The sequence below is a fragment of the Leucopleurus acutus genome, assembly GCF_964270905.1.
Source record: "Leucopleurus acutus genome assembly, chromosome: 12".
NCBI classification, from domain to species: Eukaryota; Metazoa; Chordata; class Mammalia; order Artiodactyla; family Delphinidae; genus Leucopleurus; species Leucopleurus acutus.
In genome coordinates this window covers 52,805,635-52,827,965 of record NC_139154.1, presented here as the reverse complement: position 1 = coordinate 52,827,965, position 22,331 = coordinate 52,805,635, and the positions used below count along the sequence as shown (strand labels likewise).

The 22,331-nt window shown below is 40.5% G+C and overlaps 1 protein-coding gene across 1 annotated transcript in view; it reads right to left on the bottom strand.

Moving 5' to 3' along the window:
• BIRC6 (baculoviral IAP repeat containing 6) overlaps positions 1-15,258 on the bottom strand; it is a gene marked incomplete at its 5' end in the record, with an annotated part of 236,934 nt that extends 221,676 nt beyond the window's left edge. The window contains 2 exon segments of the mRNA XM_082852055.1: positions 14,935-15,204; positions 15,207-15,258. Of these exon segments, the coding sequence (XP_082708181.1) occupies positions 14,935-15,204; positions 15,207-15,258 (322 nt within the window).
• Between the last annotated feature and the right edge of the window lie 7,073 nt (positions 15,259-22,331).

The following is a 22,331-nucleotide window of genomic DNA, read 5'->3' as shown; positions in this document are numbered from 1 at the left end:
CACAACTACTGAAGACCATGCTCCACAAGAGAAGCCACCATGGTGAGAAGCCCGCACACCGCAACAAAGAGTAGCCCCTGCTCGCTGCAACTAGAGAAAGCCCACGCACAGCAACAAAGACCAAACACAGCCATAAATTAATTAATTAAAGTTGCATGCTGTAGGGTTCCATTTCCATACATTCTAGAAAAGACAAAACTAACAATACAGAGAACAGATCAGTGATTACCAAAGGTTGGGGCTGTGCGGGGGAGGCTAACTACAAACGGACACCAAAGTGGATACCACAGGGAACTTTTCAGGTATTGAAACTGCCCTGTACCCTGATTGTGGTGATGGTTACGTGAATCTATGCATGTATTACTAGTATACACACATGAAAGGCCATTTATTATAATCATTAATCAAAATTTATTTTTAAATTATATAAAAGAATAAAGACATAGGAAAATATTTACAATACAGTTTTAACAAAGTAAAGGGGGGAAATAGTTCATAACATATCTTACCATCCAAGTTCTATAAAAATATATTAAATAATAGAAAAAGGCAAAAAGAACCTGTTACACACCAAAATGCTAAGATGGGCCATCTCTAGGTAATGAAACCATAGATAACTGCACCTTCCCTTAGTCTATCTGATGTCCTATAATAAGGTAAATCACTTTTAAAATGGAAATTTTCAAAGGAAGAAAATTGCAGGGTTTTTTAAATTAGTTATCAATTTTAATACCCATATTAAGAAATAGTCAACTCTAAAAATACACCATCCATGTGCATCCCTATAAAACTTCTAAAAATACTATCAGAAATACATTATCTTTGCAAACTGACACAACACACTGTAAAAGTCCATGTCCACTGAGATATCATCAGACTTCAATGCTTAAAATAGTCTACCATAACATACAAACATACAAATATCATTCAAGGTCAATAAAGAGCATGCAAAATTAATGTTAGGTTCTTATAAAGCCCTTAAAATTTATTTAAAGTTACCAAAATAAAATCATTTAACAAAAGTTGTTAGTATAGTGTATTATTCAAAGCCAAAATGAGTATTCCTATAAAAGAGAACTTGGTGCAAAGCAAAGGAAGTTTCGGAAAGTTCAGTGGCTAGGCCATGAAGAAAAAGTAACAAATGGATAAAATATAAAGCAGGGATAGTATTATTTAGGCAGATCTACCTAAACATGGAAGCGGTTCTCTGAAATATACAGAATTACTGGAATTAAGAGTTCCAACTTCCAATTCTCCCTATTCACTTTATCCAAAACTACCACCAGACCACTTATTTTTACAATAATCTTAAGTATCTGACATCAATTGAGAAAGTTTTGAGAACATAATCACCACTGAAAAATTTCCATGGATGGGACTCAATCTTTAAGGACCTACTTCCTGTAAGAAATTGTGGGGCCCTTTTCATATACATTACTCAATTTGACACAGTTAAATCTCTTAACCAGTCTGGGATATATAGGTTACATGCTTCCTTCAGGATTTTGACCTGGCTATAATTAAGTAAAATTTGGGGACTAACTTCCCTATCTGATATTGCACAGGAGAACCCCTAACCATCTGTAAATAAATTCCTGTTGCTACACAGGAAGTTGCCCACGTGAGAAGCAACTCAGCTACAAATCAATATAATTCTACAATTTGGAACATGTGACCTTGTGAATTTCTATTCGGAGCTCATATCTGAAACTGCTATTTTCTGTTTAACATAGATGGCACGCATCATCATTCCTCACATAGCCTACATTTTAAGTCAGTTCAAGTCAAATTCCATCCAAATATGATGAAAATGCACCCAGCTGTTTTTGCATACTACAATAACAGGCCAACAAAAACTTCCCCTGGATATCTGCCTTGCTGCTCTCTCACATCACTGGGATCTTTGCTCAAGTGCCATCACAGAGAGACCCACCCCCCACCCCACCAGACCACCACACAGCACAAATTTATCCACCATCATCTCACATCACTTTTGATATTTTATGGCATTTATCACCACTTGATATAGGGTATGTGGGGGGGTGTGGTGTGGTGTGTAATACACCTCTTTCCACTAAACCATGAGCTCTAGGAAAGCAAGGACTTTGTTAACTGCTGTATCACCAGTGTTTGACACACAGTAAATGTTTTTTTTTTTTAATTTAATTATTTATTTATTTGTCTGTGTTGGGTCTTTGTTGCAGTGTGCAGGCTTCTCTTTGAGGTGGCTTCTCTTGTTGCGGAGAGCAGGCTCTAGGCATGCGGGCTTCAGTAGTTGTGGCATGCGGGTTCAGGAGCTGTGGCTCGCGGGCTCTAGAGCGCAGGCTCAGTAGTTGTGGCACGCGGGCTTAGTTGCTCTGCGGCATGTGGGATCTTCCCAGACCGGGGCTCGAACCTGTGTCCCCTGCATTAGCAGGCAGATTCTTAACCACTGCACCACCAGGGAAGTCCCAGTAAATGTTTTTGAATAAATGAATCATTTTCTATAGTTTTGAAGAATTTTTTAATGGATTAAAAGTAAGCTATACTGGGACTTCCCTGGTGGTTCAGTGGGTAAGACTCTATGTTCCCAATGCAGGGGGCCCGGGTTCGATCCCTGGTGGGGGAACTAGATCCCGCAGGTATGCTGCAACTAAGAGTTCACATGGCACAACCAAAAGCCCACATGCCACAACAAAGATCCCATGTACCACAACTAAGACCCAGCACAGCCTAAATAAATAAATCATTAATTAATTAAAATATTTTTTAAAAACTAAGTTATAATGTGATAAAATGAAACATTCTAACAGTTAGCTTTTTTCTTAAGACAACATGAAACAAAGACATTTGAGGCATGGAACAGTTGATCTGGTAGATAATCCTAGCCATTTCTGCCCTCTGTAGCCACTATTTCCCCTGCCCTCAGTATGAGGTCACTGTCCTCGCTATAGCGGCATTTTGGTGAAAAAGAATGAGAGCGCTTAACTGGTTCCAAAAAATCAAACAAAACTGAATTACATGAGAAAAGGACAAAATAGAAAGCAACAGGAATTTGGCCCTTGGTATATTCCTGTTGCTTACAAGCATATTTCATTATATATACACTAAATACAATTTAAGATACAGTGGGGGGACTTCCCTGGTGGCGCAGTGGTTAAGAATCCCCCTGCCAATGCAGGGGACACGGGTTCGAGCCCTGCTCCGGGAGGATCCCACATGCCACAGAGCAACTAGGCCCGTTCGCCACAACGACTGAGCCTGCGCTCTAGAGCCTGCGAGCCACAACTACTGAGCCCATGTGCCACAACTACTGAAGCCCGCGCACCTAGAGCCTGTGCTCCGCAACAAGAGGCCACTGCAATGAGAGACCCACGCACCACAATGAAGAGTGGCCCCCGCTCGCCGCAACTAGAGAAAGCCCGTGTGCAGCAACGAAGACCCAATGCAACCAAAAATAAATAAATAAAAATTAAATTAAATTAAAATATTTTTTAAAAAAAGATACAGTGGGGTAGGTTTTATTAGCAGACTAACTTGGGAGGTTTTCTTACCAAAAAAAAAAAAAATTATGGCTAAATACAATACTATTCAATTCAAATAAAATTTGTCTCTCATTCATCCCAGGCATATGAAATAAACTTGCTCATTTAAGATTCTAGGTGAAGTTTGAACCCCTAAACCTGGCTGCCCATTAGAATCATCAGGCATGCTCTAAAAATTAAAGAAAAAAAAAATTTTTTTTAAGTATGCTTGGGCTCCATTCCAGGCCACTTAAGTGAGAATACTGGGATCCAAGCAGAATAGTTTTTTAAAAGCTCTCCTGATGATTCTAATGAGCAAGTGGGGCTGAGAACCACTGCCCTGTGCTATCTCCCCAGTCTTACTTGTCTCTCTCCAACTACATCAATCAACGTAAAGGCACAGAAACAAATCATAAAGATTTAAACTCCTGGTGCCCACGATAAATCACAACATATTTCTACCTGCCCTACTCTAACATTCCAATCATTTCCTCTAAAAAGTAAGAATATTTATTTCCTCTAAAATACATCCTTGATTTAACATACTCAAGTAGAGCACAATTACTTGTTTTTAGGAGCACTGCCCTTGTCACAAACTGTTTTATATAGCAAATAACTTATTCTTTTTGTCATCTGTACCTCCATTTTCTCCTCTCTATACCAAAGGAGTTTGGCTTAACTATTCTGTATCCCTCACATTTGAAGTACAATTTACAAAGAATTTCTACATTCATTATCATATCACATAATGAAGTAGTCTGGCCAAGAATTATTAGCCCATTTTAGAGATGGTAACCCAGAGAAGTGTCTTGCCAAATGCACCCACCTTTGCATGAGGCTATGATCAGTACAATGCACATATCAGAGAGGTACCTCCCACGACCTCCCCACTATTTTTACATACTCCATTACAGAAATCTATTATTGTTTATATTCTATCTATAGTTATAGAGAACATTCTTAAGGATAGATTTCCAAATGTTCAACAACTTAAGTACGGTTACAACTACAGATTTCCAGTTAAACAAGGATATAATGCACACACATTTACCTCTGCTCCCTCCCATGCTCCCACGGAAAGACAGGAAAGACATACTAAAGAGGGCATTAAACAAGCCCACAAAGACCAAGTGAGAAGATGATAACAAAATTTTTGAAGTCGGAGGGCAGGTAGCAGAGTATTAACTGACTTGTTCCCCCCCATAAAAATTTCAAGGTTAAGCCAGCAAGGAGGAAAGCTCAAATTACGTGTTGTAGTATTTTTCAAATTACACAGACAATAATAAGTCTAAAATAAAAATTACTTAAAAGTAGAAGCTTTTTGCAATATTTTCTCAATTAACTAATACTAAAAACATACCTATCATAATAGGGCCCTACATTTTTTACCTTAAACTGGGAGTTCTTCAACTGAAAAATATGGGAGCCATAGCCCAGGAGGGCCAAGTCCAAGACCCTCAGGCTATCCAATCACTCCCTTCCTCATGCTTTGCACTCTAATACCAAACTGCTTATAACAAATATTACCTGCTGCATGCCTCTGCTCTTGCTCATGCTGTTCCCTCTGCCTGGCTAACTCCATTTCTTTCAAGTCTCAACTGAGGTGTCACTGCTTTTAGAAAGCTTTCCAAATTTGAGAGGAGAGTGGACTTACAATTCATCTTATTATCCCCATGTGGCAAACACCTGTTGAAATGAACTATATAATTTAAAACACCAATACAAAAAGTAACATCTACTGAGTGCTTATGGTGGGTCAAGCAATGTCTACATGCATTAGTTTACTTAATATCTTTCCAAAAACCAAATGAGTTAGGTACTAATTATGAAGTGCAGAGAGAGGTTAAGCATCTTGCCTAAGACACAGCTAGGAAGTGATAAATCATAGACTGGAACTCAGTCTGGCTCCGGAGCCAATATCCTTAACCACTAGACTAGGCTTTGTCTATAAATGCCAATGCCTTCCAAGTCTGTATTCCCAAATCTTCAAGCTTCAACCCTGAATTTCCAAATGTCTTCTGGACATCTCTACATGGATGTCCTTCAAGAACCTCAAAAGTAACATAACTGAAATCACTATGATCCTCTTGCTCCTCAGCATTCGCCAACAAAAGCTACTCACCACACCTTCTTGTACTTCTTGTACTTCAGGTTAATTCATTCACCCAGTTACCCAAAGTAGAAAGCTAAGTATGAGTAATTTTCACCTTGTCAATCCCTCTCATCCCCACGTTCACCAAATTATGTTGTTTCTACCTCTCAAACTAACTTAGATGCAGCTCTCATCACTTCTCACAACTGGGCATTAGCTTGGAATCTTTCTTTCTGAAAAACAAATACCGTATGCTAACACATATATATGTAATCCAAGAAAAATAAGGAAAAAAAAAGGCATGAAGAACCTAGGGGCAAGTCGGGAATAAAGACACAGACCTACTCGAGAATGGACTTGAGGATATGGGGAGGGGAAAGGGTAAGCTGGGAGGAAGTGAGAGAGTGGCATGGACATATATACACTACCAAACGTAAAATAGATAGCTAGTGGGAAGCAGCCACATAGCACAGGGAGATCAGCTTGGTGCTTTGTGACCACCTAGAGGGGTGGGATAGGGAGGGTGGGAGGGAGGGAGACGCAAGAGGGAAGAGATATGGGGACATATGTATATGTATAACTGATTCACTTTGTTATAAAGCAGAAACTAACACACCATTGTAAAGGAATTATACTCCAATAAAGATGTTAAAAATAAATAAATGAATAAATAAAAAACAACTGTGATTCTGTCATAACCTACAATGGCTCCCTACCATTGATATCAACTCCAAACTTTTTAGCAAAACATATTACGTTCTTGTCTTTGCCAATCTCTCAGCTTCAACTCTAACCATCCAACCCCAACTCGTCTTCCCCCCAAAACTTCCCTGAATTTACCATGCATTTATTTATTTATTTATTTAATTTCTTCGGCTGCGTTGGGTCTTTGTTGTTTCACGTGGCCTTTCTCTAGTTGCTGCGAGCGGGGCTACTCTTTTTTTTTTTTTTCTTTTGCAGTACGCAGACCTCTCACTGTTGTGGCCTCTCCCGTTGCAGAGCACAGGCTCGGGAGGCGCAGGCTCAGCGGCCATGGCTCACGGGCCCAGCCACTCCGCGGCATGTGGGATCCTCCCGGACCGGGGCACGAACCCGTGTCCCCTGCATCGGCAGGTGGACTCTCAACCACTGAGCCACCAGGGACGCCCCGGGGCTACTCTTCATTGCAGTGCGCAGACTTCTCACTGCGGTGGCTTCTCTTGTTGTGGAGCGCGGGCTCTAGGCACGCAGGCTTCAGTAGTTGTGGCATGTGGGCTCACTAGTTGTGGCTCGCAGCCTCTAGAACACAGGCTCAGTAGCTGTGGTGCACGAGCTGAGTTGCTCCGCGGCATGTGGGATCTTCCCAGACCAGGGCTCAAACCTGTGTCCCCTTCATTGGCAGGCTGATTCTTAACCACTGCACCACCAGGCAAGTCCCTACCATGCTTTTAAAGACCAATATGTCTCTGCATAAGCCAAGTACCTTGGCCTAAGATGATCATCCCTCCCACTATGTCATCTTCCCAACCCAATCATAAAGGCAACATCCTTTGAGAAGCCTTCTCTATTCTGCTCAGGTTGAAGAAACTCCCTCCTCTATGCATTCAAAGGTCAAAATGTTGCCTTAATTATTTTGTGCCCCCATGACTAGCACATGTTCAATAAATGTGTAAATGAATACCAATCAACCAGCTCTTCACATCACTGTGCTCTTTTAACAATTTCAAGTCCAAAATCAATTAACTTACATAATTTTTTTTACTCTCCTGTAATACAAAATTACTGCTCTTATGTCTATTCGATTTCAGTGGTCACATTTCCACATACGTGGCAAACTGGAAGAAAAAAACACTGCAATTTCAACAGAGTATCTATAGTAAAAACATCTACTACACTCAGCAAACTTTCAAACAGCCACTGCTACCACAAGAACAACTTACAGAGCACATACTATATACCAGGCACTATCCTATATGTTTAACATATGTTGACTCATTTTAATTCTCACAACCGCTTTATGAGGTAGATAGTATTATTATGTTCATCTTCCTGATGAACTTCAAGATCGAATAGAACCAAGACTAAAGCTCAAGCTATTTGGTTCCAGAGGCTGATCTCTTATACTGCCTCTCATTAATAAGTCTAACACTACTGAAACAAAGACTAGGTAAATTCTTTCCTAGAGCCAAGCCATCTTTGAACATTGAATAGTTAGGAGAATGTGGGAGGTAAATGTAAAAATTTGGGTAGATATAGAGGATCTTGAAAACATAGCAAAATATTTTTTAAGAATATTAATTCACTCTAATTAATTACAGAAAAATGTTTTGCTAATAAAACACCAAATCTTTGACATAAGATAGGTCATTCTGTAGCATTACTAAAGTCAGTCAACTGAAACAGAGCCAAAGTACGTAGTCATAGCCCACAAAGATACTTGCCGAATTAAGTTTTTATAAGGAACTCAGATGTATCCAGAAGACAACTATCTTCAAAGGCTACTGAAACCCCAACTCTATACCATGTTTATAACTGAGACTAGGAAGGCTTCATGCACCAAAATTAGTCAGGACATAGTAAGTGATCTGTATCATTTACAATTTCCAAAACTGAGATCTACAGGAAGATGTTGCATTTTACCCAAATTGATGCATGCCCAATTCAGAAGTAGTAAGAAAAATATTTTCCACCTCTAAAGAGATGATAAATATGAGTGTCATCCATAAAATTCATTTCGTGAGGACTATGCAAGCTAACCTAATTAGTTTTCTACATTCCAAGACTTCTTGGAACAGGTATCTCTGAGTTCCAAGTCTGAACAAGAAGCCGTCATACCAGACAATCAATCAATCGATTAAAATTCACCCAATCTGAACTTCACTACAACTGGAGTAGAGTACAATGATCTTTTTTCTCATTTACGATCACTGTACAAACTTCTCAAGTCAAATCGAAGTCAGTGTCTTAGGGACTTCCCTGGTGGTCCAGTGGTAAAGATTCCGCCTTACAATGCAGGGGATGCGGGTTCGATCCCTAGTCAGGGAACTAAGATCCCACATGCTATGGGGCAACTAAGCCCACGCGCCACAACTACTGAGCTCACGCACCTCAACTAGAGCCTGAATGGCGCAAACTACAGAGCCCACGTGCTCTGTACCCCGCGCGCCACAACTACAGAGCCCATGCACCCTGGAGCCTACAAGCCACAACAAGAGAAAATCCGCACGCCACAACTAGAGAGAAGCCTGCACACCACAACGAAGAGCCCAAGCGCCGCCATGAAAGGTCCCGCATGCCACAACTAAGACCCGGCACAGCCAAAAACTAAATGTCTCAGAAAAGGAAAAGGGGAGATATCCATTAAAAAAATATATAAAACTAGAATGATTGTCTAAAAACACTGAGCAACTCTGGAGTTTCCTCTTCTTCACTATGACAGAGATCTGTAACCCACTTCAGAAACTGAAGAAACGTAACTTACTCTTACACATGTACTACAATACTCATTGATTAATACCCATCTATATCTTCATTTACTTATGTACATATATTGCATGAACAATCTACTGGGTTGGCCAAAAAGTTCAGAACTTTTTGGCCAAGTGTGTGTGTGTGTGTGTGTGTGTGTGTGTGTGTGTGTGTGTGTGTGTACACACACACACAGAACTAGTAATACAACAGTCTTGACTTCATTCTGACATTTAGCCACACCAACACAATGAAAGATATTTATCCAAATATAGATAATATTTGTTACCAACATTTTTATTTCCATCTACATTTTAATGAAATCTATCCTCTGTAATATAAACACTAAGTCAGTGAACAATTTTTAAAGTAACAGTGAGGGGCACGGCAATACTAAGCACCCTGTGGCTTAAGAGAATTAGTATTCACTGTGTATCTGCTTATACATATGCCTAGCAGTGTTAGGCACTTTAAAAATGTTTACCTCTTAAATCTTCACAACCATCCTATTAAGTATTAATCATAACTTACAAATGAGGAGGAAGCTGGAGTTCAGGAAGTTTAGGAAGTGAGCTAAAATTCAAAATTCAGGACTACATAAAGCCCATTCTCTCTCCACATGTCCTCAGAAAAGCTTGCTTAAAAAATATGTATATATACACAAAAAGAAAAAGAAAAAAAATGTATATATATAAATTATATATATACTATACATATATATAATGTACTATACATTTAGTGGAGAAGGGGCTCTATTTCAGGAAGCAAGAGAAAACACCACCACCAGTAATTAAACAAATAAGAAAATACTAAACAAATTAACAATACCTTACTCTTACACTGAAGCAAAAACTAGATGGATTCTACAAGATAGTGAAAAGTGGTAAATTACAAAAAAAATCCTAAGAAGTTCAAATGTGGTGTTAAGTTCAAAAAACTTAACAGAACATCAAAATGGTTTAAGTAAAAAAAAGAGATTTACAAATAAATAAAAAACATGTTTTGAACAGTGAACACACTATTCTAAGAACTTTACGTGTAACACTTAGTCCTCACAATTAATACAGTTATCACCCCCTTTTTGCAAATGGAGAAACTGGAAAAGAAATGCTACGTAATTCAAAGTTACACAGTTCAGGGAGAAAAAACAAAACAAAACAGAAACTAGGATCTTAACTCAAAACTTTGCTCCTTCCTATTATGCTCAATGGCATTAACAAACAATAACTAAAGAGAGGGACATATCTAGTAATATAAACAATACGGTCTAGTGGTGTACGCAGAGCTATTTTGATTTTTAAAACCCAAAGTCCACAAATAAGCATATGAAAACATGTTCAACATCATATGTCATTAGGGAATTACAAATTAAAACAATGAGATATTACACACATATTAGAATGGCAACAATCCAAAACACTAACAACGTCAAATGCTGATGAGGGATGTGAAGCAACAGGAACTCTCATTCATTGCTGCTGGGAATGCAAAATGGTACAGCTACTTTAGAAGACAATTTGGCAGTTTCTTACAAAACTAAACATATTCCTGGGACTTCCCTGTTGGTCCAGTGGCTATGACTCCGCACTTCCAATACAGAGGGCACAGGTTCAATCCCCGGTCAGAAAACTAAGATCTCACATGCCACACGGCCAAAAATTTTTGTGGCCTCACGGCCACACGGCCAAAAATTTTTTTTAACAGAAGAAAGAAAACAAACTGAACATACTCCTGCCATAAGATCCAGCAATCATGCTCCTTGGTATTTACCCAAATGAACTGAAAACTTATGTCCACACAAAAACCTAGACACAGGTATTTATAGCAGCTTTATTCATAACTGTTACAACCTGGAAGCAACCAAGATGTCCTTCAGTAGGTGAATGGATAAATAAACTGTGGTCCATCCAGACAATGGAATATATTATTCCATGCTAAAAAGAAATAAGCTATCAAGCCACAGAAAGACATGAAAGAAACTTAAATGCGTATCATTCAGGGAACGAAGCCATACTGAAAAGGTTACATACTGTATGCTTCCAACTATATGACATTCTAGAAAAGGTAAAACTATGGAGACAGTGAAATGATCAGTAGTTGCCAGGGAGCAGAAGGGAGAGAGGGTGAATAGGCAGAGTAAGAGGATTTCAATGAAACTATATTCTACAATACGTCATATACAGTCAGAACCCACAGAATGTACAGTACCAAGGGTGAACACTAACATAAACTATGGACTTTGGGTGATAATGATGTGTTAATGCAGGTTCATTGACTGTAACAAACATACCAACGTGTGTCAGATATTCATGGGGGGAGGTGGTAAATAGAGGAACTCTGTACTTTCTGCTCAATTTTACTGTGAATCTAAAAAAATGTCCATTTAAGAAAGAAAGAAAAAACAAAAATCACCAAAGCCAAAGAAAGTGTGTTTACTTAGCAGTTAATATGTAAAGCAGCATCCATTTAACATACTCATTAGTATACATATACCAAATCAAAAATATTTATTAATATGTTGTACTAGGCATGCTGGGGAGGGGATATAAACAAGTAGACAAGGCTCCTTGTGACAAGGAGTTTGAAATATAGTTAAACAGACATCATAAACTCACAAAAAAACTAAATAAGATGGAATTTAAATAGTTCAAGACAGAAAACATATCACAAAGAGTTAAGTTGCCAAATTACTGAAATAAGAATTAATAGAACAATATGTGCTTAGGGGTTCAGTGGATCACTTCAGGCTAAAAGAATCAGGAAGTCAAAGGTATGCTCTAGGTCTCGAAAAATGGGTAAGATTTGTCTAATTTTCTGGAGGGAATTGGTGAATTCCAAGAAAGAGTAAAACTACTGGAGTTGGGAAAGAAAATTAAATGAACCAGTTTCACAAAACAAAATAGGGAGACACGACTGGAAAGACTGCTAGAGGCCAGATCATGGAGGTTACTGAATGCCAGGCCAAAGAATGAGCACAGAGACTCAGAAATCTTAACTCTAAAACACTTAACAGGGGGCAAATACTTGCCTAACCTAAGTATATACTGATGACTCTTAATCTAAAGAAAATGCATTTATAAACATTTTTTGTGAGATACAGATAATTTAAACATATACAGTAGTCAACAACGGTGGTTTAAAATTCACCATCTTGGCCATCCAAGTGAATACATATACATACAAGTCCTGCTCCCATTTTTCGATTTCCAACCAACACCAACAGACTACCCATAACCCCATAAACTGAACCTATCCATAAGACTACTCTATCACCCAATAAAACTCTCCATCCCCTTAAACCACTTACATCACCACTCTTTATCCCCTTTAACAAAGATGTCTTTCCTCTGGGGTAGAAAAGAAGGTGGCTCACTGCCCATGAACTGGAAAGAGGGGTCATGTTAGGGCCATCATCACAACCAGCACCTTCTGCCCATTCTATTTATAGGACTGTCACCCTCTATTCATCATTAAAGCCAAACCTACTAAGTACCTACATATTCCAGGCAAAACATAAAATGCAGCATTCCTTCCCCCATCATCTGAAGAAATGACACACACAGGACCCTATACAACCTCTGGTAATTATTATTAATAAACTGCACTTCTCATATATGAAAACACTTCAGAATTTGTCCATTGTTACTGTCAAACTTCTTTTGTAATCCTTTTGTTTTATTTGCCATAAACTCTTCTACATAATTTTAATCACATACTACTCAATTCTCAATGCATAGCTATCCACCATTGTATCCAATCCCATACTTTCTAATTAAATGTTCCAACATACCTCAACTAAGGTATCCCAAATCAGTGCTACAGTTTATATATCTACCTTTACACTTACATAAAGCCCTCCCCTTAAGTAATCTACCATTAGAGTGACTGTTTTCTTCCCTTTCATGAACAGGCACATTCATATTTGTCCAATTTCCCCAATCATTTATAACTAACTCTGGCACATATAATCTTTCTGAAACACGGCCTCCAGATATAAAATCACCCTGTGAGAGTCCTCTTTCTACTGAAAACATTTTAAGACTTTTGTTAATATGGCTTTTTATAGAAATTCAAGTATATATACTATGTTACCACTTATTCAAAATTTAAAGTTATGAAAGACAGTAATAGATACCGTTTAAAGATAAAGGTATATACTAAAAAACATAAAGACACGTATAAGAATGATAAAACCAAATTAAGGATAATGCTCATGGGGGAGAGAGAGTTGAAGGAATGCAATCCAGGAGGGACACACAAGACTTCAACTCTATTTGTGATTTTTTTTTTTTTTAACCAAGTCGAGAATACATGGTTGTCTGCCACAATTGTTCTTTATACCTTTTCATATGTGAAATATATTTAAGTGAGTTTAAGAGGAAAGAAATCCAACTATTAATGAGAAGCACCCTCTCATACAGAGTGACAAGCTGTTATGTCCAAGTTGCAGTAAATGCTCATTGCTACATCTGGGACACCACTCCTGTACTTTACCTAAGCCAAGAAAAGAAAAATTACAAGACTACAATACAAACTTTCCCTTAGACATATTTTAGATGTGTTCCAGGTTTATTTTCTATAGCTATACACAGCCCATTTCTTTCACAACGCTCACAAAAACAAAAATTAAATCCTTTAACTTTGTATACCTAGATTCCCATTTACTCTTAAGTGCCTCAGACAGTAAATCAGAATAACGACCTTTCCTTATTTGTCTCTGTTAAAATACAAGTGAATGGGTAAGACCACTTCACGACCTCCACTTGGCTAAATATGGACAGTCACACACATTACATCTCTGTGCATGAGTCTAACTCACTTGTATACTAACTTTTCAATATCAATTTGTAACATCTAAATTAAGCCACTCATTCTATCGCAAATGAAATGTCGTCTCAGCCAAACGTAACCTAGCCAGGGCAATTCCAAAACACTCCACCCCAGCCCACCGAGCGTTCATCTCATGCACACTCAAAGTCCCATCCCTGGACCAACGTTTACACCAGCCAGAACTGCTCTCCTCCAATGGTGAGCCTCACACGCGCCTCCGTATCCCAACTTTCAGCTCGCAGTGGTAAAACCAGCAGAGAGGGCCGGAAGTTTCACCTAGTTCGGAACCCAAAGGAAATCTGTAACTCATACACCGCAGGTGCCGAGTTTCTCGTCCCTGGTGAGTATAAGGTGGAAGCCCCGACCTAGGGAACAAGGGCTAGTCTTCCATGGCGTCCTCCCGAGTCCTAAAGTCGTCGACGGAACAGTTCAGGCACCTGGCCCGCCTACTTCCCTCCCCGCCCCCACTCCAGACCCACCCCACCCCCAACCCGGGCGCGAAGCCTGCTGTACATCCCAGCACCTGCGAGTCCCAGGAACAGACACGGATCCACTTCTCTCCACAAGAGGGTAGGGCTTGGATGTCGCCTCGGACGCTCGCCTCTGGCCACCGGCCTCTCACGTCGGGACCAACCCTGCGACCCTGTCGCTTTCTGATCTAAGAGAAGGCAGTACCGACACCCTCTCCAGGACCTAGCAGGGGGCCTGAGCTTCTCCGGTGCTGAGCTCCTAGGCCTCCTCACCTCTCCCAGAGGACCAACCCACACCGGACGCTCAAAGCCCGAAAGGCAGCTCCCACCACTCCCCGCCTCGCCCGTCTTTTCTTCCCAGCTGCCGCCGCTGAAAAAGCCAAGTCCTAAGGTCCTCCTCAATCAGCTTCCGGGCCTCCCTTCACAGCCAGGCCTGAGCCCCCAGCCCTGCCCTCCACCACCCGCTCCAGTCACGCCGCTTCCCTCCTCCGGAGGCCAAGCCCCGGGGCTGGGCGGCTTCCTTCCCCAGCATCCCGGGGCCCGGCTCCTCCCGCGGCCGGCCCGGCCCCCGCCCGGCGTGCGGCACACTCACCGCTGAGCGCCGAGGCCTGCAGGGTGGCCCCCGAGGTGCCGTCGATGACTTTGATGGTCCCGCGACTGGTGACGGCCAGGATGGCGTTGAGCGCCGGGTGATAGGAGAGGCTGTGCAGCCCTTCGGCGTCGCAGCGCATGCAGCCGTCCCGCAGCACCAGCCACTCGGAGACCCCGGCCGCTCCCGCCCCCGCCGCCGAGGAGCAGCCCGGGCCCGAGGCCGCCGCAGCCGCAGCCGCCATCTTCCGGCCTGCGCTCAGCACAATCACACTGGAAGCGGCTCAGTGACAGTCCCGGGAGGTGCAGCACCACCCCCAGTCACCATCCGGGGCCGGGGGGCAAGCCGAGCGCGTTAGCCGGAAGTGAGGTCAGGCGCCGGCACGCACGCGGGACGTCGGCCGCGCGCCCGGAGGGGCCAAGCTCAGAGGGAGGCTGGCGAGGGAGGCTGGCGAAGGAGGGGGAGAGGGAGATAGAGAGGCGGGACCCGGGGCGGGAGAAGCATGCGCGGGAGGGCTAGCGCGTGCCACGCGCTTCTGGTCTGGCCAGCTACGCGTCCGCAACGTCCCAGTTTTTTTCGAGCCCGGGGAGTGGCCGCAGCCTGCGCCCCGCCCAGCTCCCCTGCTCCGGGCCGCAGCGGGGTGGATGGATGGAGAGTGTGGGGTTGTGACGTGTATTTCCGCTAGGCGAGTACCCCGGCCGGTGCGACCTGGCCGAGACGCCTTGAGGCCCGTTGCTACGGTTCCAGCTGCGCTCGGACCGTTCCCAGCAGAGCGGTGCAGCGGTTTGGCTATGGCCCAAAGGAGACCTCAGGTCTGGGCCTCGGCTTAGCAGTCTGAAAAACGTCTAGTCTGGATTTGGAGAAACCGAGCGACTTCCCCAAGCCCACGCGTATTACATCGCCCCCCGTCCCATCCCCAAATCTTTCTGTTGAACAGAAGTGCCAGATACGAGGTGCTGGAAGCGTATAGTTAAGCTTAGTTTCTTTATCCACATTCCAAACGCAAAACTTGTTAATCGGTGTGTATGGGTGTTGTGGGACTGCAGTTAAGTAAATTTACAAATCCCCCTCTGGAGCATAACAATGCTTTTTTTTAACTTTTTATTTCAAAATAATTATTATACACAGTTAGTTGCAAATATAGTACAGACTTCTGTGGTCACCCCAAAACCCGTAACCTCTATCTAACTGAGAGAAAAACATTGGACAAACCCAAACTGAAGGTCATTCTATAAAATACCTGACCAATACTCCTGAAAGATAGAGAGGTCCTACTTACCCAGAGTCCCCTAACAGTTACATAATTGTAGTACAATATCAAAAGCAGCGATTTGACATACGATGTGTGTATAATTCTATGTCATTTTATCACGGGTAGATACATGCAGCACAATCAAGGACTATTCTGTGTATTGGGGGAACATTGTATTATCCCGGAAAGCCTAATTTCCTCTTCCTTAAAATCTAATCAAAGTGCTACTGAGAGGCTTAAGAATCATTTGTTAAATGTGTAGAATAGGATCTGACATATAGTAGGTGCTCAATAAAAGTTATGAATGTTAATTACCTTCCCACATTCCTGCAGACGTCCTTCAGGAAATCTTCATGAATTATCCCAACTACATCTTAAACCTGTTTATTCATATGCAAAGTTGTATTTATATAATCTATATATTCATTCCATTTTAGAATGGCAAATATGCCATTTTTATCCGATGTTGAGAGGTAACATATAATAAACTGGGAAAAATACCCAAGTATTAAAGTCTAAATGAATATCTGATATTGAGTCACTGTGGCTTCATTTATCTGTGAACTTGGGCAAGTCACTTATACATTCTGAAAATGTTCCATCAAGAGTCAAATGGAAATGATCAAATTATTTCCCCTACTTTTACGAGTCTTTGTGAAAGTACTTGTAAACTGTAAAAATGGAAACACTGGGAGGTTAAATGGCTTGCCCAAGGTCTCACAGCTTGTGAGGAGGAGTATAATAGCATACTAGCGTTTGAACTCGGGCAGTTTGACTCCAAAACCCATACTCCAAACTTAAGCCTCCTGCTCAAAACTTCAGTGTCTTGAGCTAAATAAAGGAGTGCAAATGATCAAATCAAAGTGTAACTGGAGGTATCCTTCCAAAACAGTTTTTTAAATCAGAGGACTGAAGCTGAAACTATAAAAACTGCCATTTTGAAGATTTTCTCTCTCAAGACCCATTAGGGCCAAACTTTTCCATTAATCTGAAAGGTTCCCCTGAATAGGCCTTTAATACAAATCAAGCCCCCCATCTTGTTGGTAGGGAAAACAAACTAGTAAACTGAATACTAAATTTAAACTTAGTGTACTTTAATGTGCTATATTGAAAAGAATAAAAGGCATAGTTTTTTCTGTTAGACTGTGTTACATTTTTTCATTGGAAAAAATATATATATATAATTCTTTCTGTGAATTTAGATTTCTTTCACCTGTAAATTAGCTTTCTCCAAAGCTCATTACCCAGAAGATGTCCTGAAATACAACACTTTAATAATCAAAAAATTTTGAGAAAGAACTCCCTCTGTATTTCTCCTCTTGGGAGATTTATGATACATACTAGCATATATACTGTTTAACCTCCTTTTATCAACATTTCACAAACTCATATAACCATAGAACCCTGAAAAACCAGTGTTGCAAAGAGCAATCTTTAGTGAAAATTGCTGCTTGTTTTTGTGAGCATGTATTTTTGTTTGAGCACTGGCTGAGACCTCCAGACTGCAGTGAAGTGTTTCAGGACCCAGGGTAAGATTCTTGGAACTGATCATGGAAATGAAATTAGGCAAGACTGGGTGAAGTTTAGCATCAGCTGTGTTGTTAATGTCTTTCTGCTCGCGGAGTTGAGAGCAAATACTCCTGACATTGAAACTGTACTGATTTTCATGGCTATTCTATTTTGAAGTGGTGGCCTTTTGAGGGCCTTCAGCCCAACCATTTTGGGCATAGGTGGTGATCACCTAAAGGAAGTAGAAATTCTCACAGACAATCATTCTGGAAAGAGAAATTTGCTGGAATCAGACATGTGGACTCAAAATACAGGCCTTATTGTTACAGAAAAAGCATTTTGATAAAAATCCAACATCCTATTTGTAGTGAGGTAGATGAACCTAGAGACTGTCATACAGAGTGAAGTAAGTCAGAAAGAGAAAAACAAATACCGTATGCTAACACATATATAGGGAATCTAAAAAACAAAATGGTTCTGAAGAACCTAGGGGCAGGACAGGAATAAAGATGCAGACATAGAGAATGGACTTGAAGACACGGGGAGGGGGAAGGGTAAGCTGGCATGAAGTGAGAGAGTGGCATGGACATATATACACTACCAAATGTAAAATAGATAGCTAGTGGGAAGCAGCTGCATAGCACAGGGAGATCAGCTCGGTGCTTTGTGTCCACCTAGAGGGGTGGGATAGCGAGGGTGGGAGGGAGACACAAGAGGGAAGAGATGTGGGGATATATGTATATGTATAGCTGATTCACTTTGTTATACAGCAGAAACTAACACCATTGTAAAGCAATTAGACTCCAATAAATATATTTTTAAAAAATCCAACATCCATTACAAGGAAAAAAAAGCCTTTCAGCAAACTAAAAATAGAGGGAAATTTCCCCAACTTGAAAAAAAAAGCATCCACAAAACACCTACAGCTAACACCATATTTAACAGTAAAATACTGACTGCTTTCCCTCTAAAATCAGGGACAAGTCAAGAACATCCACTCTCATCAGTCCTTTTTAACACAGTACTGGAAGTTCTGGAACTTAATGGAAGTCACTGCAACAAGGCAAAAAAAAAATAAAAGGCATAAAAAGAGAGAGAGAGAGCAGAGTTTCTCACGCCCTCCCGCCCCTCTCTTTCCCTTGTGCAGTCACTGGTGATGGGGAACCAGCCTGTAGTAGGAGGAATAGAGGTGAGGTCTAAAAGAGACAAGCTTCCCCAGAACTACAAGATGATGATTGGCAGAGGAGTAAGCAGAGGCTCTAGCTGAGTGGAGGCCTGTCTGGAGCCACATAGGAACAGAGAGAGAGGTTAAACTGATTCTGGAGCTTACAGAGCAAACACTGTCCCTGAAGATTCCCTGGTAAGTACTAGAGGGAGTCTGAATGGATGCCTGAGGTCATGCCATAGGAGCTACAATTGGGGCACATTTATAACATACTCCAGTAAAACCCACAATACCCGCACACACACACACTTAAGCTATATACAAAATTGCATAAAACAAATGCTTGATATAGTAAGTGAATCTGAATTTAGGGAAGAAAAAAAACTTTGATGACAATAAAGAAATCTTTAAACTAAAAAAAAAAAAAAAAATTGGAAATCAACAGCCTAATGCCCAATTAACTTCTCTGCTGAAGTTTACGGGGAGATTTGCCTTGTCCCAAAGCAGAATACAATGAAGTTCTAATGATTTCTAATGGAAAGGCTGATCTCCTAGAAATTCTTTCTATCTGGCCTGATATTGACAGCCAGTATATGTATCACTAAAATTCACTCTAAGGACAAAAAGCACAATGAGATACCACTTCATATTCATTAGGATGGCTACTATAAAAAACAAAACAAAACAAAAGAGAACAAAAACCAAAAAAACACAGGAAAAAAGTGTTGGCAAGGATGTGTAGAAATTGAAACTTGTGCACTATTGGTGGGAATGTAAAATGGTACAGCTGCTGTGGAAAATAGTATGGCTGTTCATCCAAAAATTACAAATAGAATTACAATTTGATTCAGCAATTCCACTTTTGGGTACATACTGAAAAGAACTGAAAGCAGGATCTCAAAGACATTTGTACATCCATGTTCATAGCAGTATTATTCCCAATAGCTAAAGTGCAGTAGGAACCCAAAGTTTCCATCAATGACAGATGACTGATGACTGTATAAGCAAAATGTGAGATATATATATCTATATATGGATATTATTCAGACTTAGAAAGCAAGGAAATTCTGAGTCATGCCACTACACAGATGAAACTTAAGGCCATGATGCTCAGTGAAATAAGGCAATCACATAAAGACAAATACTGTATGATTCCACTTACATGAGGTACTTAGTTAAATTCTTAGAGACAGATAGTGGAATGGTGGTTGCAGAGGCTAAAGGGAGGAGGGAATGTGGAGCTGTTTAATGGGTACAGAGTTTTAGTCATGCTAGATGAAGAGCTCTGTGGATTAATGGTGGTGATGGTAGCACAATTATGTGAATGTACTTAATGCTGCTGAACTGTGAACTTAAAAATGATTAAGATGGTACCACTACACACCTATTAGAATGGCTAAACAATTTTAAACTGACAATAACAAGTGCTGATAAGGATGTGGAGCAACAGGAACTCTCATTCATTGCTAGTAAGAATACAAAATGGGGGCTTCCCTGGTGGTGCAGTGGTTGAGAGTCCGCCTGCCGATGCAGGGGACACGGGTTCGTGCCTCGGTCCGGGAAGATCCCACATGCCATGGAGCAGCTGGGCCCGTGAGCCATGGCCGCTGGGCCTGCGTGTCTGGAGCCTGTGCTCCGCAACGTTAGAGGCCACAACAGTGAGAGGCCCGCATACCTCAAAAAAAAAAGAATACAAAATGGTAAAACCACTTTGAAACACACTTTGTTAGTTTTCTATAAAGCTAAACATAGTTTAACCATATGAGCCAGCAATCACACTCCTAGGTATTTACCCAACTTAGTTGAAAACTTATGTCTACACAAAACCTGTACACAAATATTTATAGTAGCTTTATTCATAATCACCAAAACTTGGAAGCCACTAAGATGCCCTTCAATAGATGCATGGATAAGCAATCTGTGGTACATCTGTACAGTGGATTGTCATTCAGTGATAAAAAGGAATATACGATCAAGCTATGAAATACATGGAGGAACCATAAGTGCATAAGGCTAAGTGAAAGAAGGCAAACTGAAAAGGCTACCTACTGTATGATTCCAACCATACAACATTATTGAAAAGGAAGAAGTGTGGAGACAGTAAAAAGATCAGTGGTTGCCAGTGGTTAATAGGAAGGGAGGAGCAATGAATAGGTGGAGGATGGGATTTTTAGGGCAGTGAAATAATTTTGTGTGTTTCTATAATGACAGATACACGACATTATGCATTTGTCAGACCCCGCAGAGCTGTACAACACAAAGAGGGAACTTTAATGTAAACTATGGGCTTTGGTTAATAATTATGTAGCAGTGTTTGTTTATTTACTATAACAAATATGCCATATTGATGCAAGATGTTAATAATAGGAGAACTGAGTACAGGGGAGCAGTTATATGGGAATTCTCTGTACTGTCTGCTCAGTTTTTCTGTAAATCTAAAACTGTTCTAGAAAACTAAAGTTTATTAATTTTTAAAAATGGTCAAAATGGTAAGTTTTATATGTATTATATCACAATTTTTCTAATAAAAAAATTTACTGTCAGGAGAAAACAGAAGCACAGTCCACATTTGTTTCTCATTACTGGGCAGGGATTAGAGTCTCCTCAGTTATTCCAGATTCAGTTTCGTTTCACATCAGTGGTATCCTAGTGTCCTGGAAAGAGGCCAGAGCTAGGGCTGTTACAGGATGTGTATATTTGGGATGTGAATATCATGATTTCTAGGAGGGAAATGCAGTCACAGGGAACAAGAGCACGCTAGCTCCAAATATTGGGTTAGTGCCAAAGATCAGTCTTCATGAAGTTAATATGTATCTAGAGGGTACTGTTTTTTTAAAAATTACTCTCTGTAGTAATTTGCACAAGCTTACTAGATTGGTGTGAGGTTTTCTGTACTTCAAAAATTGGAGGTAATCATCTTTAAATGTGCCAGTGTTTCTTGCTTTCCTTCTTCTACATGTTTTTACTGTTTTTCTCACTTCTGCTATCTTCATAGTTTTCTTGCCCTTCCTATGAAAAATGTGATACAGTGTAAACATGAGAAATCAAACAAATTATCTCACATACATGATGCATTGTTTGGGAGACGTACTGATATGTGCAATTTACTTTGAAATGCATTAAAAAAGATAGATTGGGGATGGATGAATAGAGGAATGGATTGAAGTGTGTAGATATGGGATAAAGCAAGGATAGTAAAATGTTAATGGTGGAATCTTTTTTACTATGTTTACTATGAAAGTTCTATCAACTCTCCTGTATGTTTGAAACTTTTCATAATAAAATATTTTTTAAAATACTTACCAGAATGAAAAAATAAAATTAAACACTTGTAATCCCCCTCCAAAAGAATTCTTTTCCAGTGGAGCTTTATCACTAGTGACTAAGAGCAAGCTGCTAAATCTTCCTAACTCAGTCACCTCCTGTGTGAAATTATAAAACTGGACAAAACCAGCAGTTCCCAAAAGTCATTTT